At 43.4% G+C, this 24049-nt stretch overlaps 1 protein-coding gene across 1 annotated transcript in view; it reads left to right on the top strand.

The window, feature by feature from the left end:
- SCFD2 (sec1 family domain containing 2) overlaps positions 1 to 23999 on the top strand; it is a 156008-nt gene extending 132009 nt beyond the window's left edge. The window contains exons 7-9 of the mRNA XM_081332685.1: positions 476 to 610; positions 17223 to 17342; positions 23390 to 23999. Coding sequence (XP_081188811.1) covers positions 476 to 610; positions 17223 to 17342; positions 23390 to 23482 — 348 coding nt within the window. The 3' untranslated portion in view covers positions 23483 to 23999. The remainder of the gene's footprint in view (positions 1 to 475; positions 611 to 17222; positions 17343 to 23389) is intronic.
- Positions 24000 to 24049: the final 50 nt, after the last annotated feature.

The following is a 24049-nucleotide window of genomic DNA, read 5'->3' on the forward strand; positions in this document are numbered from 1 at the left end:
GGAAATCTGAATCTCTTTGTCACAGCTAAGTAAGGACAGGTAATCCTTGACTTCTATCCAGGTGCTTAGAGTAGAGGTCCCCAATCTTTTGGGCACCGGGGACCGGTTCCATGGAGAGAAGTTTTTCCACGGACCAGAGGGGGTGTGGTTTTGTGTGCATCCCGTGGATGGGGTTTTGTTTGTGCGGACCGGTTGCTGGCATGCCACGGACCGGTACTGGTCCACGGACCAAGGGTTAGGGGACCCCTGGCTTAGAGACCATTTGAAGTTCCAACATACCTTACAACCCAGAATTGAAGTCCACACGGTCAAACATATGGACACAGACACGTGCGTGTACACACACACTCTCTCTCTCACGTGACTGTAGTTTGGGCGCTCAACTTCCTTATTTGTACATATGTTTATTAGTTGTCATGTTCACTTTGAAAATGTAATGTATTTAATTTTAACAACTAGGAGTGATTTTTTTTAGGCATCTTATAAACCTTTGATGAAGCAAGTGCTGGAAGAAATTTACAGTCCTGATCGACCTGACCCTGTTGATATTGAACACATGTCTTCTGGGCTTACAGATCTTCTGAAAACGGGATTCAGCATGTTTATGAAGGTAAAGCGATCATAATGTATGGTCACAATGACCTCTGATTAAAATGTGCAGCATTTTATTAAGAAGCAGACAACTCCATTTATTCCCCCCTCCCCTGTTTATTTCCTGTCTTAAATTTGTACTTTTGGGGTGACGTTGCAAGAAGATCAGTGGTAGAATACATAACATTATCAGATGATGCTCAGCGAAAGGGATTCATTGATGGCCCAACTTCTGTTTTGCGGCAGTTAACTGTCCCGTTAACTGATATAATTACAGTGGTGCGTTGAGTATGTTGAGGAATATAAAAAACCCATTATGGGAATTAAATGTCCACTCTATTATGTCCTGTTTTCTTCCTGGAAGAAAGAGAAGGGACAAATGTAACCTCCCAAAAATGCGTAAATAATAAAATAAGGACTGTATACATTCACAACTCCATATTATAATTAAGATAATTTCACTGTTTTGTAAAAATAAGTAACTTTTTTCTGGGTTAAAAAATAAAGAAAATTTGCCATTTCCCCACATCATAAATATCAAGCCTCTTAAGAGCGCATCAGATTCCATCCACTGTTGTCACTTAAGCCTCTTCCTGCAGTTGACAGTTGGCACTAAGTGGTTTTCTCTTTGTCATTAAATGAGAGAAAGCATTCATTTCCCAAGTATTATTTCTTTCTACGAATTGAAAGGCAAGAATATATTTTAAAAACACCCACCCACCCAAGTACCTCTGCATGGTTTGTGATCTAAGTTTTGTTTTTTAATCAAAAGATTAGTGAATATTAATGAACCCCTAAGCAACCTGGGCTCTTTTACGACTCGTGGACTTCAACTCCCAGAATTCCTGAGCCAGCATGGCTCAGCTTGGAAACCTCTCCCTTCCCCCTCAGCGTGGCTGGCTCAGGAATTCTGGGAGTTGAAGTCCACGAGTCATAAAGCGGCCTAGGCCAGGGGTAGGCAACCCTTGGCTCTTTTATGACTCGTGGACTTCAACTCCCAGAATTCCTGAGCTGGCATGGCTCAGCTTGGAAACCTCTCCCTTTCCCCTCAGCGTGGCTGGCTCAGGAATTCTGGGAGTTGAAGTCCAGGAGTCATAAAAGAGCCAAGGTGGCCTACCCCTGCCCTAGGAATAGCAATAGCCCACAAACCCACACCCACTCTCCGCTAGGAATCATCCAGAACCAAAGACAAGACACAAAAGGATGAAAGAAACCATGGAATCTACAATGTCAGCTGTAACCATTGCAACCAGTTCTCTGTGGGACAAACATCACGTCAGTTAAAAACCAGGATCCACGAAGACCGGCTGCCAGTCAAACGCCACGATCCCAAATCATGAATCTCTACACACAGCGACACCAAAGAGCACCAGTTCGATTGGAGCAACACCAAAATCGTTGGCCACGCTACCGCCCACCGCGCTCGTGAGTTCATCAAAGCCTGGCACTCCACAAGCAACAGACACATCAACCTACAGCCAGCCCATGGACTCCTCAGAATCCAACTCAACCGCACAGCCAACCAGAGACGGCACCGACCCTCAACCAACCCACCCAAGCCCCCCTTCCCCACCCATCCCAGCAGTTGACTTCCCAAGGACCCTGGCCTGATTTAACCTCCCCATCACAAGACCCATCACAACACCTCTCACTGATGACTCATACCTCACCCATCACAAGACCCCCACTTGACACACCCACACCTGAAGCCCTTATAAACAGAAGAAGACTGACCCCCCCCCTAAACGCTGCTGAAGACGTTGCCTAGCCCGGTAACGAAACGTTCGGAAACCAACCCACAAGCTCGGAGAACGAACCTTCGCACCCTCATTAGTGAATATGGTACCACGAATTTCTGAGCCTTTCGCCCTAGGGGGGTGAAAAAAGTGTTTGTCATTGCATTCGCTACACTGACCTCCGCGTATATTCCCCAGATATAAACGCATAGTTTTCCCGTTGTTACATATGGGGATGAGACAGCATATAGGGCGGAGGTACAAAAACTATCCATATGGTGTAGTAACAACAACTTGCACCTAAACATCAGCAAGACGAAAGAGATGGCGCTAGACTTCCGGAGAAAAAAAGAGGAACCTGCCCCACTTTACATCGGGGAGGACTGTGTAGAGAGAGTTCCCTCCTTTAAATTTCTGGGAGTCTACCTCTGTGAAGATCTGACCTGGAAAGTTAACACAACCCAGGTGGCTAGAAAGGCCCAACAGAGGCTTCACTTTCTTAGGGTCTTGCGGAAGAACAGGGTAGAACAACAGCTAATGACCCTCTTTTACCGGTCTACCATAGAGAGCGTCTTCTCGTATGGTATTGTGGTTTGGTATGCTGGTCTGACAGCCGCGGATAGGAAAGTATTGCAGAGGGTAGTGAGCACAGCACAAGACATTGTGGGCTGTTCCCTGACACCACTGGATGACATCGCCAGGGCTCGTTGCCTTGGAAGAGTGAGGAAGATTCTCAGGGATGACTCACACCCTGGACGGTATCTCTTTACTCTCCTACCATCCGGTAGGAGATATAGGAATATAGCCAGCCGTACCAACAGGCTGAAAAATAGCTTTTATCCGTGGGCTGTTAGGCTTTTAAATGGGACATAATCTTATGCAGAGTTGACTTGGGAGGCCGGTGTGTGGTGTAGTTGGTTCACATAGTGTGGTGGGATGGAGGGTTTGTTGTCACTGTGTGTTGGGGGGAGAGAGCACAGGGGGAGGCTCAGCTAATCTCAATGTACACATGTTGTACTTTGACAATAAAGGTTTATTTATTTATTTATTTGCCACCGTTCAGGTTGGAATATGGGTGTGAAAAGTTCTACTGGGCTGTCGGCAGGTGGAAAGCCTTCCTTGTTCCTTTTCCCAAATCTGACAGGGTGGGAGATAAAAGAAGCGCCGTGTTGAAAGATTCTTCTTCCTTCTTCCCATCCTCCCCTTTCTCTCTCTCCCCCCCCCCAAAAATCAGGACAAATTTGGTACCCATGCATTTTTATCAATGTCTCCGAAAATATCCCTGCCACCACAGGTCACTGTGTGGCCAGCTGGAGTGAAAGCAACTGCAGTGTGTTTGTAAGCAGTGACTATTTTAAGCAACGCTCACATGTATGAAAAAAAAAGATTTAAGCTTTTAAGGGCAAGCACGGAGGGTAATGAATTGTACAATGGATTGTAAGCAGTAATGACTTTGTTCAAAAGACTTCTCAAAATAGCTTTCCCGAGCAGGGAAAAACAAATCAGTGTCTAAAAAGCAGACATTTCCAAATTCAAAATGAAAACATTGTTTATCTTTTTTAGCCAAGTGTGAATCACTTATATTATTTTTTTTTCTGCCTACGTTAGTTAAGCTTGGGTCTACACTGGTTGCCTTCAAGACCCTTGTCTTTTGGGACCAGAAGAAGAGCCTTAGTTTTACGCTCTCCTCTAGGTTTACGTACCCTTTGAAAATTATTCAAAAGTGCTTCCAAGCACAGCATTAGGTCTCTGCTCATTGTTAAAACTAGCTGTTTCCTTCATGCTTCTGCAGAACCAGGGTGGGGAGAAAAAGTGCTATGGCTGTTTTAAGAATCACGTTCACTTTTAACAAATTGATTTCTTAAAGCAATGCCATCTGTTTTGAGGCTTGATCAGAAGCGGGCAAAGAGCCTTGGTGGAGCAGTGGGCTAATGCCTCCTTAAGTAACACCAGCTGCCTGCAATTAGTGCAGGGTAGCATCCCACCAGGCTCAAGGTTGACTCAGCCTTCCATCCTTCCGAGGTAGGTAAAATGAGGACCCAGATTGTTGGGGGCAATAAGCTGACTTTGTAATAATGCCGCTTGGGGGGGGGCAAAAGCCCTAATAAGCAGGCATATACATAGAATGAAGGCTATTGCTAAGCACATTTGATTTGTGCTTAGATTGTAAGCCGCCCTGAGTCTTCGGAGAAGGGCGGGATATAAATGGGATTAAAATAAAAATAAAAATAAATAAAATAAAATAAAAAATGGGCTACTTTCATGAAGAGAAAAGTCAGTTGGGTCTAGCTGTGATGACAAACCTTTTAGAGACCGAGTGCCCAAACTGCAACCCCAAACCCGCCTATGTATCGTTGGGTGCCGGGTGAGCGTGGCCCATTGGGTGGGTGTGGCCAATTGGCTGGCCGTGGCCCATTGGGTGGGCGTGGCTGCCGTGTAACGGCAGACTGGGTGGGACTAAAAAGTTCAATCAATCAATTCCAACTTTGCGAGACCTTTTTTTTTCCCGCGAGAAGTTGAAATTGATTGATTGAACCTTTTTTTTTGCACACGGCGGCGGAGGCCTAAAGCGAAAAGGTTTTATAAAACCCAGCTGAAGGCCTGGGACTGGGGCGACGGCGCGCGTGCCCGCAGAGAGGGCTCTGCGTGCCACCTGTGGCACGCGTGCCATAGGTTCGCCACTGCGGGGTTAAGGCATCAGGCTAGAAAATAGGAAACCGTGAGTTCTAGTCCAACTTTAAGCACGAAGCCAGCTGAGTCACTTTGGGCCAGTCAGTCTCATCTAGCACTAGGAAAGAGGCAAATGGACAACCACTTCTAAAAAACTTGGCCAAGAAAACTGCCGGGACTTGTCCAAGCAGTCACCAGAGTCAAAAACAGACTTAAGGACATCCGTTTCTCTCCCCACCACCCAAAAAAATAACCTTCTCATGAAGAGCAGAGATGGATTAAGAGAGCCATGGGATTGTGGGGGGGGGGGAAGTGTCCAAAAAGTCTAGACAACAGCCGTGTCTGCAATTGAAGCCCCAGCCTTATTGCATGGTACATTTCAAAATGGTTGAGCTTCCGTCAGATGGCCGTGACCACCATCTTGAGTTGGAATTCCCCTTAGCACCAGTATGGACCACACGCCCCCCCCCTCCTTTAGAGAAGCCTTTTTCTAAATTTTTTGACAAAGTATGGCTAGTGGTACACTTCCCAGTGAAAGTTCATGAAAGCGGGTGGTAGATTTGGCTCATAAGAAATCTATCCCGGGTATGGGACGGGAGAAAAAAAAATTCAACTTAACAAATTTCCATTTTCTCCTGCTGACCTGCAGTTACACTGTATTCCTGATTCCTAAATTTTCCAGTTCTGCTCCCCAATCAAAATAAAATAAAATAAAGTAGCCTGCATAAAATGCATATGTTAGCAGGAAGCAGGCAGAAAATCTCATTATATTATTTTGTGTACTCAATTTATTATGCATTTACTTCAATAGTTGTTTTTTTTGTAAGATCAATATCCTGTCTTCTTATTACTTCAGAAAACTAATGCCAAGAACCATTTAAGCAAAATTAATTTAAGGCTGGAAAAAATGAGAAATGGAGCAAATCTACCATTTTGAAAATTTCTCTCTCTCTCTCTCTCTGTTTCAAGATCATGTAATAGTATCCAGCTGTTTTTCATTACAACTATAGTCAAGGTTTTTCCTGGGGCCAGATCCAGACTGTACTTTTTTTTTCATTCCAAATAATGAGAATCTACTCTACGGCATTCACAAGACAAGATGGAGTGGGGGGGGGAATATGCTACAGAAATTATTTTCATCAATCTGGGGGGAATATGCTACAGAAATCCTTCTCATCAATCTGGATTTCATTTTAAGAACACATACCCACGCCCAAAAGCTGCTGCTTCTAAATATTATTATTTGTCTTTAATGAATTTAAAAGTAAGGGTGATATATTTTCTTCTTGCATGGCACGTCACAAGGCAATGATTATAGTCTGCAGACTATTCTTCAAGGCAGCCTTGTAAAAGAAGTGCAAAATCATTGGCCGACAGCAAAAGTATTAATAGTAGACGGACGGCAGTATCAACCTAATTTCCATCATCCCTGTTATTGCGTGTGGGAGAGAAACATTCGTCTCACAGAAGATGTGTCTTGTGGCAAGTTGTGGTTTCTAGGTTTTGTCCCTCTTTTATTCAGACATTCACTTCCTCTGCACCTGTTGTTGTTAGTTGCGAAGTCGTCTCCGACCCATCACGACCCCATGGACAACGTTCCTCCAGGCCTTCCTGTCCTCTACCATCTTCTGGAGTCCATTTAAGCTCATGCCTACTGCTTCAGGGACTCCATCCAGCCACCTCATTCTCATCCCTTCTTCTCTTGCCCTCAACCTTTCCCAGCATTAGGTTCTTCTCCAATGAGTCCTTCCTTCTCATTAGGTGGCCAAAGTATTTGAGTTTCAACTTCAGGATCTGGCCTTCGAAAGAGCAGTCAGGGTTGATCTCCTCTAGGACTGACCAGTTTGATCGCCTTGCAGTCCAAGGGACTCGCAGGAGTCTTCCCCAGCACCATCGTTCAAAGGCTTCAATTCTTTGGCACTCAGCCTTTCTTATGGTCCAACTTTCACAGCCATACATTGCAACTGGGAAGACCATGGCCTTGACTATGCGCACTCCTCTGCACCTAGAAAGAACATTAATATAGTGTCTGATGTTATGGGTTGCAGAAAGTGGGAATGTCTAGTTCAGGGCTTTTCAACTTTTTCATCCATTGTACCACTTTTAGGATATGGCAACATCCGAGTACCACCAGTTGCCTAGCAAGGTGTCAAAAACTTGATGACCAAAAAAAAAAGGAAAAAAAGTGATGAAATACAGGTAGTGCTCAACTTACAACAGTTCGCTTAGTGACTGTTCAAAGTTACAGTGGCCCACCTAGAAAATTTCAGCCTGTGCAGGATACAGCAGAAGCTCGGCTGCAAAACTGGGACAAAGTACAGATCTGCATTGGACGTGATTAAGGCATTGCTTTAAGAGCCCTGAAAAGTTGAGGACCTGACTGTTCTGTTCCACGTCTCTCGTTATGAATACATGCCGTTGTTAAGATCAGCAGGAGAGGCCCTTTCGAAGAGGTCCCTGCTGTGAGGGATCTGTCTTTTGGGTAGATCGGTTGCTTAAAAAGCTTAGGGCAGGGCCTTTCAACCTTTTCACCCATTGTACCACTTTTAGGATATGGCAACATCCGAGTACCACCAGTCGCCTAGCAAGGTGTCAAAAACTTGATGACCAAAAAAAAAAGGAAAAAAAAGTGATGAAGTACAGGTAGTCCTTGACTTACAACAGTTTGCTTAGCGACTGTTCGAAGTTACAGTGGCACTGAAAAAAGTGCCCCCCCCAAGCCACAGCCAAGCAAGACACCTGCCTGCCCGCCCGGCAGCGCTCTTCCTCCTGTCCGAGGTTTTCATTGTTGTGAGCATTTCTGTTGAGGATTGGCAGCGGGGGTGGGGTGGGGGGATGTTTGGTTTTTATTCCCTCCCCCCATCTGCTGGGTGGTTGCAGCAGGTTTTGGTCACTTCACATGATCCTGGGACACTGTGACCATCATAAATATGAATCAGTTGCCAAGCATCTGAATGTAAATCACAAGACCCTGGAGATGCTGCAACATTCCAGCTGATCGGCGCTTCTTTTGGGCTCAGCAGAAGCGCCAGGATCAGTGCCAAGCTCCAGCTGGAGCCTGGCGCTGATCCTGGCGCTTCCACTGAGCCCTGACAGCCCTGCAGCTCCATCCGTTTCTCGCTCAGGCTTGTGCGGTGTTGCCACCGGTTCAGCTCATTCCCCTCCCTCGCTACCGCTTTTCTAGGATGGTCGCGTACCACCTGCCAGGTGCCAGTGTACCACAGGTGGTACCCATACCACTGGTTGAAAAGCCCTGTTCTAAGGTACTGCACAGCCCACAGTATATAAGAAAAATATTAAAGGCCTGGATAAAAAAAATGAAATGTGAATCTGTCTGTAATCACTAGGGGGCGCTCTCCATTTCCAGAACACTCTCTCTGGCAATTGCATCCATGACAGGACCTGCAGAAAGTTCTCCACTGAAGAAAATCTGGCATCAGTTTCATGGGTGTAGTAAGCTGTCTTATGACTTGAGCCTATCCCATTCCTGGTGTCATTTCTACGGCTCTCCGATATCCACAACACGCTGGCTCTCTCCTTTTCTAGTTGCCCTCTCCCCTTTGCAAGCCAGCCAAGATGGGAATAGCCAGGCGGAGGGCACGGAATGTTCTGGAAATAAGTATTTTGGGATTTAATTTAGGTCAATAAAATGAGGACCCAGACTGTTAGGGGCAATACGCTGCCATGGTAAACTGCCTACAGAGTGCTATTTTAGTGTTAAACTAGCTTCTGTGCTAGCACGACCATCAGTCAGTTTGTCAATTAAATAATATATGTATTCCTTCCTTTTCATTTGGTAACCTAAAGCCCCTTTTTTAAAACCATATATGTCACTATTGGGATGTCCAATGCAATCCGCTGCAGTAGCTTTTACTGAAGTGATTTATGAATTCGTATTTTTTTTAAAAAGAGAAATGTATTCAAAAGAAATCCTCACTGCATTCAGTGTGGCGTATTAATATTCTTACATAACATGATTTTCCAGAAGTTGATAGCTGAAGTATTAGATTTCTTGAGGACTTTGTGAAGTCTCTCCACGATCTACAAATAATAGCAGCCACCACAGCGCCTGTACAGCTGCGTATAACGAAGGCCTTCTCCTCATTAAATACCTGCAGGATCTTCATACCACAACTCAGCCGTCATTAGTGTGATATGAAACCTAGTGTAATACTGTGAGAGAAAATTCACATCCTGACCTCTGGACATTCCATTTGTATTAGTTAAGAAGACAGCCTTATTATCACTTCCCACAGGGACCATGAGTAAAAATCCGAGAAAGACTTAATTTTAAGAACCTGGGGGTTGAATTGGACTCTTAAAGATTTAAAAAGACAACTTAGTTGAGGCTATATCTGTCTTCTAGTCAAGGCCATGGTTTTCCCAGTTGCAATGTATGGCTGTGAAAGTTGGACCATAAGAAAGGCTGAGCGCCAAAGAATTGAAGCCTTTGAACGATGGTGCTGGAGAAGACTCCTGCGAGTCCCTTGGACTGCAAGGCGATCAAATCGGTCAGTCCTAGAGGAGATCAACCCTGCCTGCTCTTTCGAAAGCCAGATCCTGAAGTTGAAACTCAAACACTTTGGCCACCTAATGAGAAGGAAGGACTCACTGGAGAAGAGCCTAATGCTGGGAAAGGTTGAGGGCAAGAGAAGAAGGGGATGACAGAGAATGAGGTGGCTGGATTGAGTCACTGAAGCAGTAGGCGTGAGCTTAAATGGACTCCAGTAGAGGACAGGAAGGCCTGGAGGAACGTTGTCCATGGGGTCACGATGGGTCGGACACGACTTCGCAACTGACAACAAGAACAATTTCTGTCTTCAGAAATTCTTGTTAAACTGGGGAAGAATCATGCTTTCAGTCAAGGTGGGTAGCTAAGAACCAGATATTTCTTCCCATTGTAATTTTGAACAGTGAAGATTGGCAATTCAAGAAGATACTATATGTCATTGGTGGGGAAATGACCTAAATTTTTAAAAAAAATCTAGAATCTTTCTTTGAATTCGGAAGGCTCTAACTTCCATTTAGTACGTATATTAAAAACTATGTGTACACTCAAGACAGATAAAATGGTTAGTCTGTTAATAGAGGGTTCCTAGATGCAGTGGCTCAGTGGGTTAGGATGCTGAGCTTGTCGATCAGAAGGTCAGCTGTTTGGCGGGTCGAATCCCTAGTGCCGCGTAGCAGAGTGAGTGCCTGTTACTCGTCCCAGCTTCTGCCAACCTAGCAGTTCGAAAGCACGTAAAAATGCAAGTAGAAAAATAGGGACCACTCCGGTGGGAAGGTAACAGCGTTCCGTGCGCCTTTGGCGTCTAGTCACGCCAGCCACATGACCACGGAGACATCCTCGGACAAGCGCTGGCTTTTCGGCTTTGAAACAGAGATGAGCACCGGCCCCTAGAGTTGGAAACGACTAGCATGCATGTGCGGGGGAACCTTTACCTTTTTAGATCTAAATTAGGACCAATCCGTTAATCTAACAAAGACACGTTTCTGACTTCCTTAAGTCTGGAATGTAAATTTGCAGCTGGGCATATGATCCAGAAAGTTATTTAAAAGAAAATAAGGTTTTAATAGTTACCTCCATGTAATATTTGGTATTAAGTTCAAATACACCTCTAGAGATTTTTTTGTGTGTGTAATTTACAGGCCAGATAAAAAAATGGTAATAAGAATACAAAATCCAAACCCAAAAGTTGTTGTAGTGGTATTAGCCTACAAGTATTAATATTATCCTAACGATAGGTATCTTCATTTCGTGCATACTCAGCAGAGAAACAGATATATAAACTTAACCGATAAATACTTTTTCAATATAAAGAATTCAAATGCCATCAAGACATGTAGTAATGTTTGTTGCCTGCGGTTAATAAGTATGAGAAAACGGGACATTACATGAATGAATAAAGTTAGATTCTAAAACTGCCTGTGAGAAAGTGGGACTTTCTCAAGAGATTCTTGTTCAGGCACAGTGACTGCACACAATTAAAATATTCAGGCATATTTTAACATCGTCAAACTCGCGATGTCACGCAATGTATCGGCACTGGGGCGGGCACGGCTTCCACATGACGCATCCAGCCCGTGGGCCAGCAGTTTGACACCCCTGTAAACAGTCAGAAGCCAGCAGTAGAGTCTAACTATGGGCAGTCTGTGTCATCCCTTCTACACGACATGGTTACGCATATGACCACATTGAATTTGGATGGTATATGTTTATATTATTTTTGTTGTTGTTGTTGTTGTTATTTACACAATAATGTGAAATCACAGCTTCCAGTTGTTTAGCTGGTGTTGGTCTTTATTCACGCTGAGTTGCAATGTATTATATGTATGGGTCCAAGTAGTCTGCTCTTTTGTAATTGATTGTGTAATTATGATTCTTTTTACTGTCAGCCAGATGTTTAGACTGGTTTTGGCATTTTTATCCACCTATCAAATCCTTCCCAAGCAGCAGGGGTAGGCAGATGTTGATGTTTGATGATATTAAGGGGTATTGGCTCAGGATGTAATTATTACCATAATTATTATTGTTGTTGTTGATATTATATAGGGCAAGAGTAGATTTCAGTTTGCCTTGAGTCTTTGAAATAGACAAGAATGAAATATTTAATGTATATTATATCTGTATTTTGTTACATTTAGTTTAAAAAAGAAAGAGACCCAGAGGAATTAAAAAATGTCTTATGATCTTCTTATGATTTATTAATTTCGGTCTCCATGGAAATTTGACAGCTGTGCACCTGAAACGATCACTTGTTTGGGACTTGCTAAAAATAATATTGTCGAAAGGCCAAAAAAGGAAAAAATAGGGTCTATGAACGCTTCTTTTAAAAAAAAAGATAGCAGTTTTAGAATCATGAAGCAGCACAAAGATTGAATTTCAGGGGTTTCCAAATAAATGTATTCCGTAGTAGACAGGTTGTCAATGAAACCCTACAAAAGTCAAACTAAATAGTAATTTGATTTCCCTAGTAGTAGTTCAACCATTATGTTGTACTCTGCTATTATTTGTAAAGCATGACAAAGCACATTGTTTTCCTCTGAATTCTGCTGTTCCAGACAAAGACATCATTATAAGAAGCATTAAAGGCCTTTTTATCTGTTAGACCAGGGGTGTCAAACTCAATTTCATGGAGGGCCGCATCAGCATTGTGGTTGCCCTCAGGGGGCTGGGTGGGTATGGCCAGGGTGGGCGTGGCCTACTGGGTGGGCGTGGCTAGAGTGTGTATGGCCTACTGGGTGGGCGTGGCCAGCTCTACATCGTTCGCATCAAGGGTGCCTATGAGGGCCTGGGCAGGAATGGGACAGATCTGAGGGTCTCTGGCAGAAGGAGGGTCTCTAGGCCAGGGCCAAGGCAGTGGGGGGCGTTCCGTCACTGTTTCCAGGATGGTTTCGCAGGCCACATGACACCACTTCGCGGGCCGCATCCGGCCCCCGGGCCTTGTGTTTGACATGTCTGGCCTACTGGGTGGGCATGGCCAGCTCTACATCGTTGGCATCAAGGGTGCCTATGGGGGCCTGGGCAGGAGTGGGACAGATCTGAGGGTCACAGGGCCAGGGCCAAGGCAGTGGGGGGCCGTTCCCTCACTGTTTCCAGGATCGCTTCGCGGGTCACATGAAACCACTTCGCGGGCCGGATCTGGCCCCCGGGTCTTGTGTTTGACATGTCTGTGTTAGACAAACCCCAGTGCAGATTTGGGATAGGCCTTGGGAGTTGTCAATATGTAAGGTAGAACTTGCATGGCAGCAGGATGTAGTGGTTAAGGCGCCAAGCTAGGAATCAGGAGACTGAGTTGTAAATCCTGCCTTTGGCACCAAAGTCACTCTCTGTCAATCCTATGAAGAGACAAAGACAAACACTTCTGAAGAAGCTTGCAAGCCAAGAAAACTGCAAGGACCTGTCCAAGCAGCCACCAGGAGTCAACACTGACTCAAAAACACTTGTGGGCATGTGTGCACATACACACACCCACAAACGCAAACACGGAGAAAGAGAGAATCTCTCCAAAGAGTGCAGTTTTATCTTATCTTCCTTGCTCTTTCTGTAGTAGGACGCATCTGTCCATCTTCTCCACTCAGACTAATAAGTAAAACCCTGATGTTGGTCAACTCAAGTTGATGTCACCCTCTTAAACAACACTGCATTTTCTAGTGCAGACCAAATTGGAATATAGTCCCAAAAAAGGCGTATTACCTTTGGGACTCTTCAAACACAAAGTAACTTCAGTGCATTTTCATTTATCTTTAATTGCTTTTTAATCAGTAACAAAAAAAGAAGGTGGGGGGAACGCGAAACATAAAAGCCATAGTGATAAATACATTGTCAAAAAGAAGAAAAAACAAAAAGAAGTGCTCTAACAAATAAAAAATACAACAGAAACCCAGATGATCTGCCACTAAAACAATAAACAATTACAATTCTACTGTATACATACTTGTCTAACGCAAACATAGTCAATTATGTATGTTTCTAATACATTTTTTATCCTTTTTAACATAATTTATATTATGTATAAATGAATCTCATATTTCATTCCACTCATCCATACAAAGTCTGTGTCTATAGACCAGACATGTCAAACACAAGGCCCGGGGCCCGGATCCGGCCCGCAAAGTGGTTTCATGTGGCCCGTGAAGCCATCCTGGAAACAGTGAGGGAACGGCCCCCACTGCCTTGGCCCTGGTCCAGAGACCCTCCTTCTGCCAGAGACCCTCAGATCTGTCCCACTCCTGCCCAGGCCCCCATAGGCACCCTTGATGTGAACGATGTAGAGCTGGCCACGCCCACCCAGTAGGCCATACACACTCTAGCCACGCCCACCCAGTAGGCCACGCCCACCCTGGCCATAACCCCCCCAGCCCCCTGAGGGCAACTGCAATGCTGATGCGGCCCTCAATGAAATTGAGTTTGACACCCCTGCTATAGACAATCCACACACATACAGTAGGTGTCATGTCCAATCAGGTCTTAAATCCACTGAGAGAATTCTGTAATATCAGTCTTTTTGGTCACAGCATGGAGAATCCATTTATGCTGTCCAGTTGTCAAGTTCCATGTGCTAAGCATGTAGTAAGCATGTAGTTTAAGAGAATAATATCCTCTGAGAATTTTAGCTTTTGTCACTAATTCTCTGAGAAATAACCACAAGACATTAAGGAAGCAATCGGCCAGGAGGAAGTGTTTAGGATGACAGCCATGGACACTGAATATTTATCAACCAATCAGAACAGAGCTGAAAGGAACCTTGGGAGATCTTCTAGTCCAACCCGCTGCTCAAGCAGGAGACCCTGTACCATTTCAGACAAGTAACTGTCCAGTCTCTTCTTAAAAACCTCCAGTGATGGAGCACCCAAAACTTCTGGAGGCAAGCTGTTCCACTGGTTAATTATTCTCACTGTTAGGAAGTTTCTGCTTAATTCCAGGTTGCTTCTCCCCTTGATTAGTTTCCATCCGTTGCTTCTTGTCCTGCCTTCGGGTGCTTTGGAATGTGTGTTCCAAATTATGTGTGTATTAGGTCTCCAGCAGTATCCTTGATGCAAAGCATGAGGAGTGATGAAACAAATTGGCTGTTTGCTTAGAATGCAAATCAAGGATTAACTGGCCATTTCCTTATGAGGAACGAGTCCAGGAAGCTAAGAGTATGTGTGGGGGCAGGCAATTAAGAGACTAGAGAAGTAGTAGAATATTGTTCAGCGTAAAAAGAAAAGAAAGAAAAGAAAAATATATAACCTGGAACTAACAAATCATTTGGCCATACCCCCAAATGATCATCATATGCTAGTACAAGGTTATAGGTGTTTGGTATCTCTCCCCATTGGTGGTCGTGTGAATATTTGCAGCCATCTCTAGTAGCGGCATATCAGCCCTTTTGACAATCGTTTTATGATTAAATGGGGAAGGAAGAATGTGGTTGATGGATTTCTTTCAAGAGAAATAAATGATATGTTATCTGTTCATACAGTGTATTGTTCAAATGCCTAATTATTCATAATCTTCTGACTGAGAGGCAGAATGAAAGAATAGATAAGGGATAAGAAAGAAGGGGATGTCAACATCAAACCGATACTTCAGTGTCAAAGAGGGCTCAACTGTATCATTCTGAGGGGGTGACTGAGAGATTATAAAATGTCAGAGTCTTAATGTGCTGAGATAACCTAGGCGTAAACACAGTAAACTAGTGGTCTATATTAAATGGTGGTTTATATTACACTATCTACAATATCACACACCAGCAACAATATACATCCACATGTTAATACAGCAGGATGCAACACAGAGCAGTTACAGCAGGCAACAGAAGAGAGAGAAACACTCCAGCAAAAGCCTTCCCTTTTATACTCAGGCTCTTAAAGATATACAGACCCTGCTTGCTCTTAAAGAGACACAGACCCTACTGAGTCATTCCTATCATTGCATCATCCACCTTATTTTACATTACATCATTACATAAGCTGTTTAGCTATTAAATCATTACCTTGACATAAAATAATAGGTATTTATCCTCAAAATAAATGTGTAAGAGATTATAACACTTCAAATGAGTCCACCTTTGCGGCAAAGGCAAGGATAGATCTTTTTTTATCATTTTGGCTTTTTTCTGAATATCGAGATTGTGGGAAGCTTTGAAAAGGTTTTTTTTTTTTCCTTGACCCGGAAAGGCTGAACAATGCCAAAATAAAACGATCTTCTATATGAAATTGGCACATTCTTGAAATACCAACAATCTGCTAACCAAACAAACCCCACCTTGTCTGTAATTATATTTTTCTCTTCTGTGTCGCCCTTTTGTACAGACATTTACTGTTAAGCCCTTTCAAATCAATACACTGAAGGGCATGTAGGTCTGTATTGGATTTTAATGTTTGTGTTTTAACAAATTGTCATCTTTTAATAAGCATTGTAAATAGGTCACAGTTATTCCCACTTTAGAAACGAGAGCAGTTGCTGATTATGATCTTTTTAGGAACCTGCAACAAATCTATACCTGAGCTGGTTTCCTGCAGCCGGTTCTAGCATAATTGTTCTTTGAACCCACTTTAATTCTGGTACATATTTTTTTATATAACTTTATTAAGATTCTGATTCTGCTTCCATCAGCTTAGTGTTAGCTGTCGAAATCTGAGAGAAAACAGTCCAAACTACAAGTTCAAACCTATTTGTCTGTTTGTTTGTTTGTTTGTTTGTTTAAACATGGAAATATTAGCAGCAAAATTAATAATATTAGGCAGTATTATTAGTAATAGGCAACAAGATGATTATGAGGTGTAGCTTTAGATTGCTCTATATCTTTATAGAGGGACGCGGTGGCTCAGTGGGTTAGGACGCTGAGCTTGTCGATCAGGCCGGCAGTTTGGCGGGTCGAATCCCGAGTGCCGCGTAACAGAGTGAGCGCCTGTTACTCATCCCAGCTTCTGCCAACCTAGCAGTTCGAAAGCATGTAAAAATGCAAGTAGAAAAATAGGGACCACTACGGTGGGAAGGTAACAGCGTTCCGTGCGCCTTTGGCGTCTAGTCATGCCGGCCACATGACCACGGAGACGTCCTCGGACACGTGCTGGCTCTTCGGCTTTGAAACGTTGCCCCTAGAGTTGGAAACGCCTAGCACGGACGTGCGGGGGAACCTTTACCTTTATATCTTTATAGCAAGACAATATTGCCATTCTTTTTCTTAAAAAAAATCAATATCTGTAATACTTCTGTAATGCAGAAGTATTATACTGTATGAAAATCAGAAAGTCTTTGGATAGAACCATCATAATTTTCACAGAAGGAAGTGAGCCAGCAACAGGCCAAGAAGCAAACCACGTTTGCTTCCTTTGGTTATTTAGTTTTCATCACCAGGCGGGAGAAGAATTAAAACGCAGTCATGCGAGTTACCCATCAAGAGTAGCATCATTCTCCTTTAGATCTGGCCAGCAATCTTGGGGACTCAGGCTGCAAAATTAGCAATGACAGATAGATGAAAGTGGAAAGCAGATAGAGTAAAACATTAATAGAATAGCCTTGTTTTGAAACTCTTGCCTAGTAATTACAGCAATAAGGAATTACATTGAACAGAGGGAACCCGCTGGTAGTGGTGAGTCCGTAGTTCGTCTTCTCTGCCCTGCAGGCTGCTAAAGAGACATGTTGCTTTTTGTTCTCTTTTGGAGTCCCCTCCCCCCCCCAGGCCAGAGGATGAAAGATCAGATTCCATAAACATTTATTCTCTTTTTTTTCATTAGGTGAGCCGACCTCACCCAAGTGATCATCCTATGCTGGTCCTCTTCATGGTTGGTGGCGTAACAGTATCTGAAGTCCGAATGATAAAGGATCTTGTAGCAGCGCACAAGCCCAGAGTAGAGGTATGGAATATGTGATGAAGTTGTTGTTGTTAGGTGCGAAGTCGTGTCCGACCCATCGCGACCCCATGGACCACGTTCCTCCAGGCCTTCCTGTCCTCTACCATCTTCTGGAGTCCATTTAGGCTCACGCCTACTGCTTCAGTGACTCCATCCAGCCACCTCATTCTCTGTCGTCCCCTTCTTCTCTTGCCCTCCACCTTTCCCAGCATGAGGCTCTTCTCCAGTGAGTCTTTCCTTCTCATTAGGTGGCCAAAGTATTGGAGTTGATCTGGCCTTGAGCAGTCAGGGTTGATCTCCTCTAGGACGGACCAGTTTGATCTCCTTGCAGTCCAAGAGACTCGCAGGAGTCTTCTCCAGCACCATCGTTCAAAGGCCTCCATTCTTTGACGCTCAGCCTTTCTCATGGTCCAGCTTTCACAACCATACATTGCAACTGGGAATATGATGAAGTAAGAAACAATAAAATAGCTGGTATCAAAAAGAGGACAATTTTCTCTGAAAAAAGTGCGCTTATGGACCCATCTAATGTTCTGCTTGGTGCAGAGGTTTATTCTGTATTTCTGAAAACTGCGAGCACCCTATTTTAAAGAAAGAGTTTTGGAGGAAGGAGTTCATTGGTGCTAGTGCTTTGGGAAGCAGTTCCTCCCTTGGGTTCAGGTTCATTACACAATACTACTTATACGGTATTATACAGTAATACTCTTGTGGCTTACGTACAAATTCGACGTAAGGACAGACCTTGGGAATGAAAGTCATTCTTCACTTGGGGAGCACCTCCACTCTGATGAAGGTATTATAGATGAATAGAGGATGCAGGACCATACATTTAAAACCTTAGTACAGGGGTCTTCAAACTTGGCAACTTTAAGACTTGTGGATTTCAACTCCCAGAATTCCTCAGCCAGCCCTGGCTGGCTGAGGAATTCTGGGAGTTGAAGTCCACAAGTCTTAAAAGTCGCCAGGGTTGGAGACCCTGGCTGTAGACAATCCAATTGTACTGTTGCCAGGTAGAAGGAAGACTGAAGGGATTAAGAAAGAGTCAGGGCAATGCCCCCTTGGTTTGGATGGGGAATGAGGAGTAAAGTGTTTCGGTTATACAGGAAAGTCTGTAATGCCATTCAGCTTTTCTTTTCTTTTTTTGGTGGGACTTTCAGGCACAATTTTTAATTTTTTTTGAATTAGTGGTGTTTTCAAGCAAACCTTCATAGCAGAAGTTCAGCCTCTTCTAAGATTAATATAGGAAGTCTCGGGTTATCGGATTTGGAAGACAAGTAATTCATGAAAGCTCCTGAAGGGAAGAGTCTAAAACAAGGGTCTTCAAACTTGGCCCTTTTTGTGACTTGTGGACTTCAACTCCCAGAATTCCTCAGCCAGGCACGCTGGCTGAGGAATTCTGGGAGTTGAAGTCCACAAGTCACAAAAAGGGCCAAGTTTGAACACACACACACACACACACACACACACACACACACACACACACACAACGGTCTAAAATCATTATTAAAGTACATTGATGCTTTTGAACTCTTTGGAACTTGATTCATCTGCCCTTAGGAACTTGTGAGCTGGAGAGAAGTTTCTGGAGAATTCTGGTAAGCAGTGTGGTGCTGTTTTTCAGACTTCTGGGTGTGGATTGTCCATCATTTTTCTTATATATCTTATATACTTAAAGGTAAAGGTTCCCCCACACATGCGTGCTAGTCGTTTCCAACTCTAGGGGCCGGTGCTCATCTCCGTTTCAAAGCCGAAGAGCCAGTGCTTGTCCGAGGATGTCTCCGTGGTCATGTGGCCGGCATGACTAGACTCCAAAGGCGCACGGAACGCTGTTACCTTCCCACCGTAGTGGTCCCTATTTTTCTACTTGTATTTTTTACGTGCTTTCGAACTGCTAGGTTGGCAGAAGCTGGGACGAGTAACAGGCGCTCACTCTGTTACGCGGCACTCGGGATTCGACCCGCCAAACTGCCGACCTTCTGATCGACAAGCTCAGTGTCCTAACCCACTGAGCCACCGCGTCCTTTGTACTTAGATATTTATAAAAGACTTCATTTCATATATAAGTTTTCTGCATAAATTATTGGCTCCAACTCTAAAACCTTTCACCATTATAGAAAGATACAAAGAGTTTCCCATCTTTTTCTTCCAAATCCAGGGCTGCCAAAAGCCATAGGAATTCAAACAGATATCATTAAGCTCTCTTATATCCTAAATTACATACGCTTTATATATGGAATGCATCATAAAGCACGCTGGCCACATGTTTGTTAATAATGGAGCTATTGTAGGAGGGCCCATATAACACTTGAGTACCTGCAGGCCTGGATTAAATGCCTCCTCTGTGTTAATGGCATTCTTGACTTCAGAGCTCATGTAATTGTTCCTGAGATTTAAATACTTCTCTAGAAACACATTTTCATCTGATAACATGCCTCTCTCTCTCTCTTTTTTTTTTTTGCACTTAACCTCCCAATTATCTCCTTTAGAGTAGTGAATCAACTTCTTTGCTGTCTAAGGCAGGTCCTGAATTTGTGGTACACTGATGGACAAGTTAATCCAGACTCCAAATGTATTACTCGGGCTTGAAAGATAAAGCAGAGGTTTAATGGGTGATGAGAGAGAAAATGGCGTAGCCAAGTTTTGGGATTCCTATCTGAGAGGGATTGTGGCTTGACAAAGAATGGGGCTGGATCGGCTGTTGCTTTGCTTGGGATTGACCCTGGTGGCGGTGGGTCATCTTGGGAGAGAAAGAATTCAGAGGCTTTTACCATTTACATGTCCTCTATTCAAAGCTGTTACACTGGAGCAGTGTGTTTCTCACCCTTGGTGTCTTTAACTTGTGTGGATCCCAGCACGGCAGGAAATTCTGTTAGTTGAAATCCAGCAAGTCAGCAAGATTGAGAAATACCGTACTAGAGGCTTAAGAGCTTTAGAAGGGGAGGGAAAAAGAATTCTGAGTTAGCCATTTCAAACAAAAATAAATAAATGTGGGCCTTTCGTGCAAATACATTTCAAAGTTGCTGCATTTAAGCTGCATTTTTATGGGTCTCTGAATATTTACCCCCTGTGCTAGAGAATGGCTTTCAAATAGATAGGTGTTTTAAATATTAAGCAAACAGTTTACTATTTATATAGATATGGTATATAGTCAAGGCACCATGTGACAGAACCAACCATACAAACTATACCTGTATGGGGTTCATCTAACAATCTGGCAAGGATTTTCACAGCCCTCCAGAAGACTAAGAGGATCTGGATGCTGTGTTCCACAATTAACCAATGTTGCTTTAAACAGGAATTAGGTTAAATATGTAAAAAAAATTGGAGTATTTTTAGCAAGAACCAAAACAGTTGTTGATAGATATAGTTCATTTCCAATATGTGACTAAAATACAAGCAAATTTAGTTACAGAGATGTAGATGTAGACCACAGAGATGTAGATGTAGACTATAATTCACATAATAGATTCATGCTAATAACTTAAATATTTATGACACAACTTTTTTAAAGGGGTGAGCACAATTCTTGTTATTTCAGAGATAGAAAATTCTGCAAAAATGAAATTATGACTTTATTACAGTAATAACTGTACTGAGTTATAAATGGTACATGAGAATATATATCAGTTGTGCCTGAGAACAAATATTAATTAATGTTAATGTTAAAATTCTAATCAGTAGGTTCAATGAAAATAACGTTTGGTCAGTGTGGCAAATTTTTATCAGAAAGATCAAAGTACATTTTCACATTTAGTTTTTCATTCTCCTGTGCCATTTCATATATTACTGTGATGAAAAAAATATTAAGAATGGCTTTACTTTCTAGCAGCAAATGGGAACTTTTGACTATTCATTCATGCATATCTCGAGAAGGAATTATACTGAGATTTAGCAATATACAAAGTTTAATCAATTAAAAAGGTCTTTAATCAGCTAAAGTGCTTAGTAGCCCGACAGCCTTACTGCATATATAAACAAAATCTTGATCATACATATTTGAGCTGCATGTAAAGTATTTCTTGATAACCTTGTCAAGGCAGAAACACCAGTGCAAAAATCAGCCTGTGACAGCAGATTTTCCCCCCAAAGGGGCTGGATGGGAGAAAGTGATGTTCTTGCTTTCTCAACAGTGAATTGGCTAAATAATGGAACGGATTGGAGCTGAAGAGAAGCAAGAGCTGTCTGGGTCCACCAAACGTCTGTTGTGCAATATCTTTGTATGAAGGCTAGGCTAGATGATGGTTAAAAGATGTCTAGTCTCAACATAAAAGGTAAAGGTTCCCCCGCACATGCGTGCTAGTCGTTTCCAACTCTAGGGGCTGGTGCTCATCTCCGTTTCAAAGCCAAAGAGCCAGCGCTTGTCCGAGGACGTCTCCGTGGTCATGTGGCCGGCATGACTAGACGCCAGAAGCGCACGGAGCGCTGTTACCTTCCCACTGTAGTGGTCCCTATTTTTCTACTTGTATTTTTACGTGCTTTCGAACTGCTAGGTTGGCAGAAGCTGGGACGAGTAACAGGCGCTCACTCTGTTACGCGGCACTCGGGATTTGACCCGCCAAACTGCCGACCTTCTGATCGACAAGCTCAGCGTCCTAACCCACTGAGCCACCGCGTCCCCAGTCTCAACATACATAAGCATATAACTGATATAAGCCATGATAGTCCTGTCCATTAATGTCAGTCACTGATAGCCCTACAAGGTTGACCCAATCAAGAAACAAATACTGTCTAGGTCTAAAATTAAAGTTATTGGAATGGCTATAGTAACAGAATCTTGCAAGTCCAGAATGTGTCTCCTTCTCCCTCTTCATGCGAATTAGAAGGGCACCTGTCTTTGGCATTTTTGTAAATCTCTGTCATTGCATGAGCTTAAATCCTGTTTACAGTATTTGTTCAATGCCTTGGCAATGGATTTTTCTCTCTCTCGTCACAACTTATGCAAATGATATACTTTCTGTCATGCACATCCCTTACATCATCTTTCAGCCTTGTGTCAGCTCATTAGGAAGACATCAAATTGGCAAACGTTCTCCTTTTTGTACCAGTAGGAAGGATGGCATAGAAAATCACAGATTAACATTTCCCAAGGCATGCAGTGACTCCCAAGGTTAGGATGCTGGGCTGACAATCGGCAGGCTTGCATTTGGGACCTGGTTGCTGCAACGAGATGGGGTGAACTCTCATCACATACTCCAGCTACTGCCGAGTCAGCAGTTTGAAAATGGGCAGCTGCGAGTAGATAAATGGGTACCCCTGTGGTGGGCAATTTAATGGGGACAGGTAAGGAGCCCTCAACTGGGCATCCCCCAAGCAATGGTGATGTCACTGTTCAATCCTTTCAATCCAGAAGCGCTTTAGTGCTCCAGACCTGAATGTAGTAGTAGTAGTAGTACATTTTTCAATTCAGACGCTACAACACTGAACGCACATTCAATAGGCAACATTGGCTTCCATTCAAATAGGAAAAGGCTCCCATCCGTTGAGCACATGTTGGGGGAAAACTGTAAGGGCAATCCATTACAACAACAACATTGACATTAATAATGTTATAGGTGCCCTGGGTGCAATCCCAAAACAATTGGAGCACCACTTGAACACCATCGGCCTTGACAAATCCGCCATCAGTCAATTGCAAAAGGCGGCTTTACTGGGAACAGCTTCCATCCTGCAACAATATCTGTAACACCATCAAACATCCACAACTGCCTATCCCGGGTCCTTGGTAAGGACTCGATAGGTAGACAAAAATGCCAAACCCAGTCTGAACATCTGGCTGAATGTGTGAAGAATAACAACAACAACAACAACAATAATAATAATAATAATACTCAACTCTCCTACCACTAACTTAGCGAATTACAGCAATTCTGATGATTGAAATTCTTCCACTGGTTGAAAGCTTGCCTATGAATTGTATGCTGAAGGGAAAACCGTTTTAGTTTCTTTGCTCATAGACCCACAATTCTTCATCACTGAGGGCTTCAATCACTGATGGAGGTAGCAAAAGCTGGCCATCCTAACCATATATGCCTATATCTTTTGCTTTCCAGGTAATTGTTCTCTCTACAACACTCCTGACACCACTTAACATTCTGGAGCTGCTTTTTGCCACAGACCATCTCAAGCCAGATATTGGTCTCTGAAGCTGCCGAAGCAGGCCTCTGGCCCAACATCTGGAAAAGGCACCAAACTCTTGCCTTCTGCTTTCAAGAACATTCCTTTAAAACAAGAGTTGCTCTGACATTGCCCGTAAGGTGAGAAATTTTCAAATGGGGGAAAAAAGCAACGAGCTCGCCGTCTGTGAAGAAAAGTATCTGCCTTAGAGATTGCTTCAAAGCCATTTTGAGAGAGGTCATGCTGACTTTCCTCTCCCCTCAGAAACGTTGCACTTAGCTGAAAATCCTTTATCTCCAGCTTATTAGCGGCAACGATTGTTGCTGGCGTTATTGTGTCTCAGCCTGTAAAGATTGTAAAAAAAACCATAGGCGAAAGCAACACAGACCTCCATTTTTAGACAAAGCTTTTGCCACATTCTCTTGAGCCCCATTGTTCACAACTTCTCTTTAGCGAGGTAGATAAAAGATACCGCTACAAAAGGACACGGGAAATTTGTGAGTGGCAAATTTGATCTGAAATATCCTGTTATCTCTGAGACAATCTACGCTTCTTGACAAATAGTTATGGGGGGGGGGGGCGGTGGGGAGGAAGCA

The sequence above is a fragment of the Vipera berus genome (genome assembly GCF_964194415.1).
Source record: "Vipera berus genome assembly, chromosome: 7".
NCBI classification, from domain to species: domain Eukaryota; kingdom Metazoa; phylum Chordata; class Lepidosauria; order Squamata; family Viperidae; genus Vipera; species Vipera berus.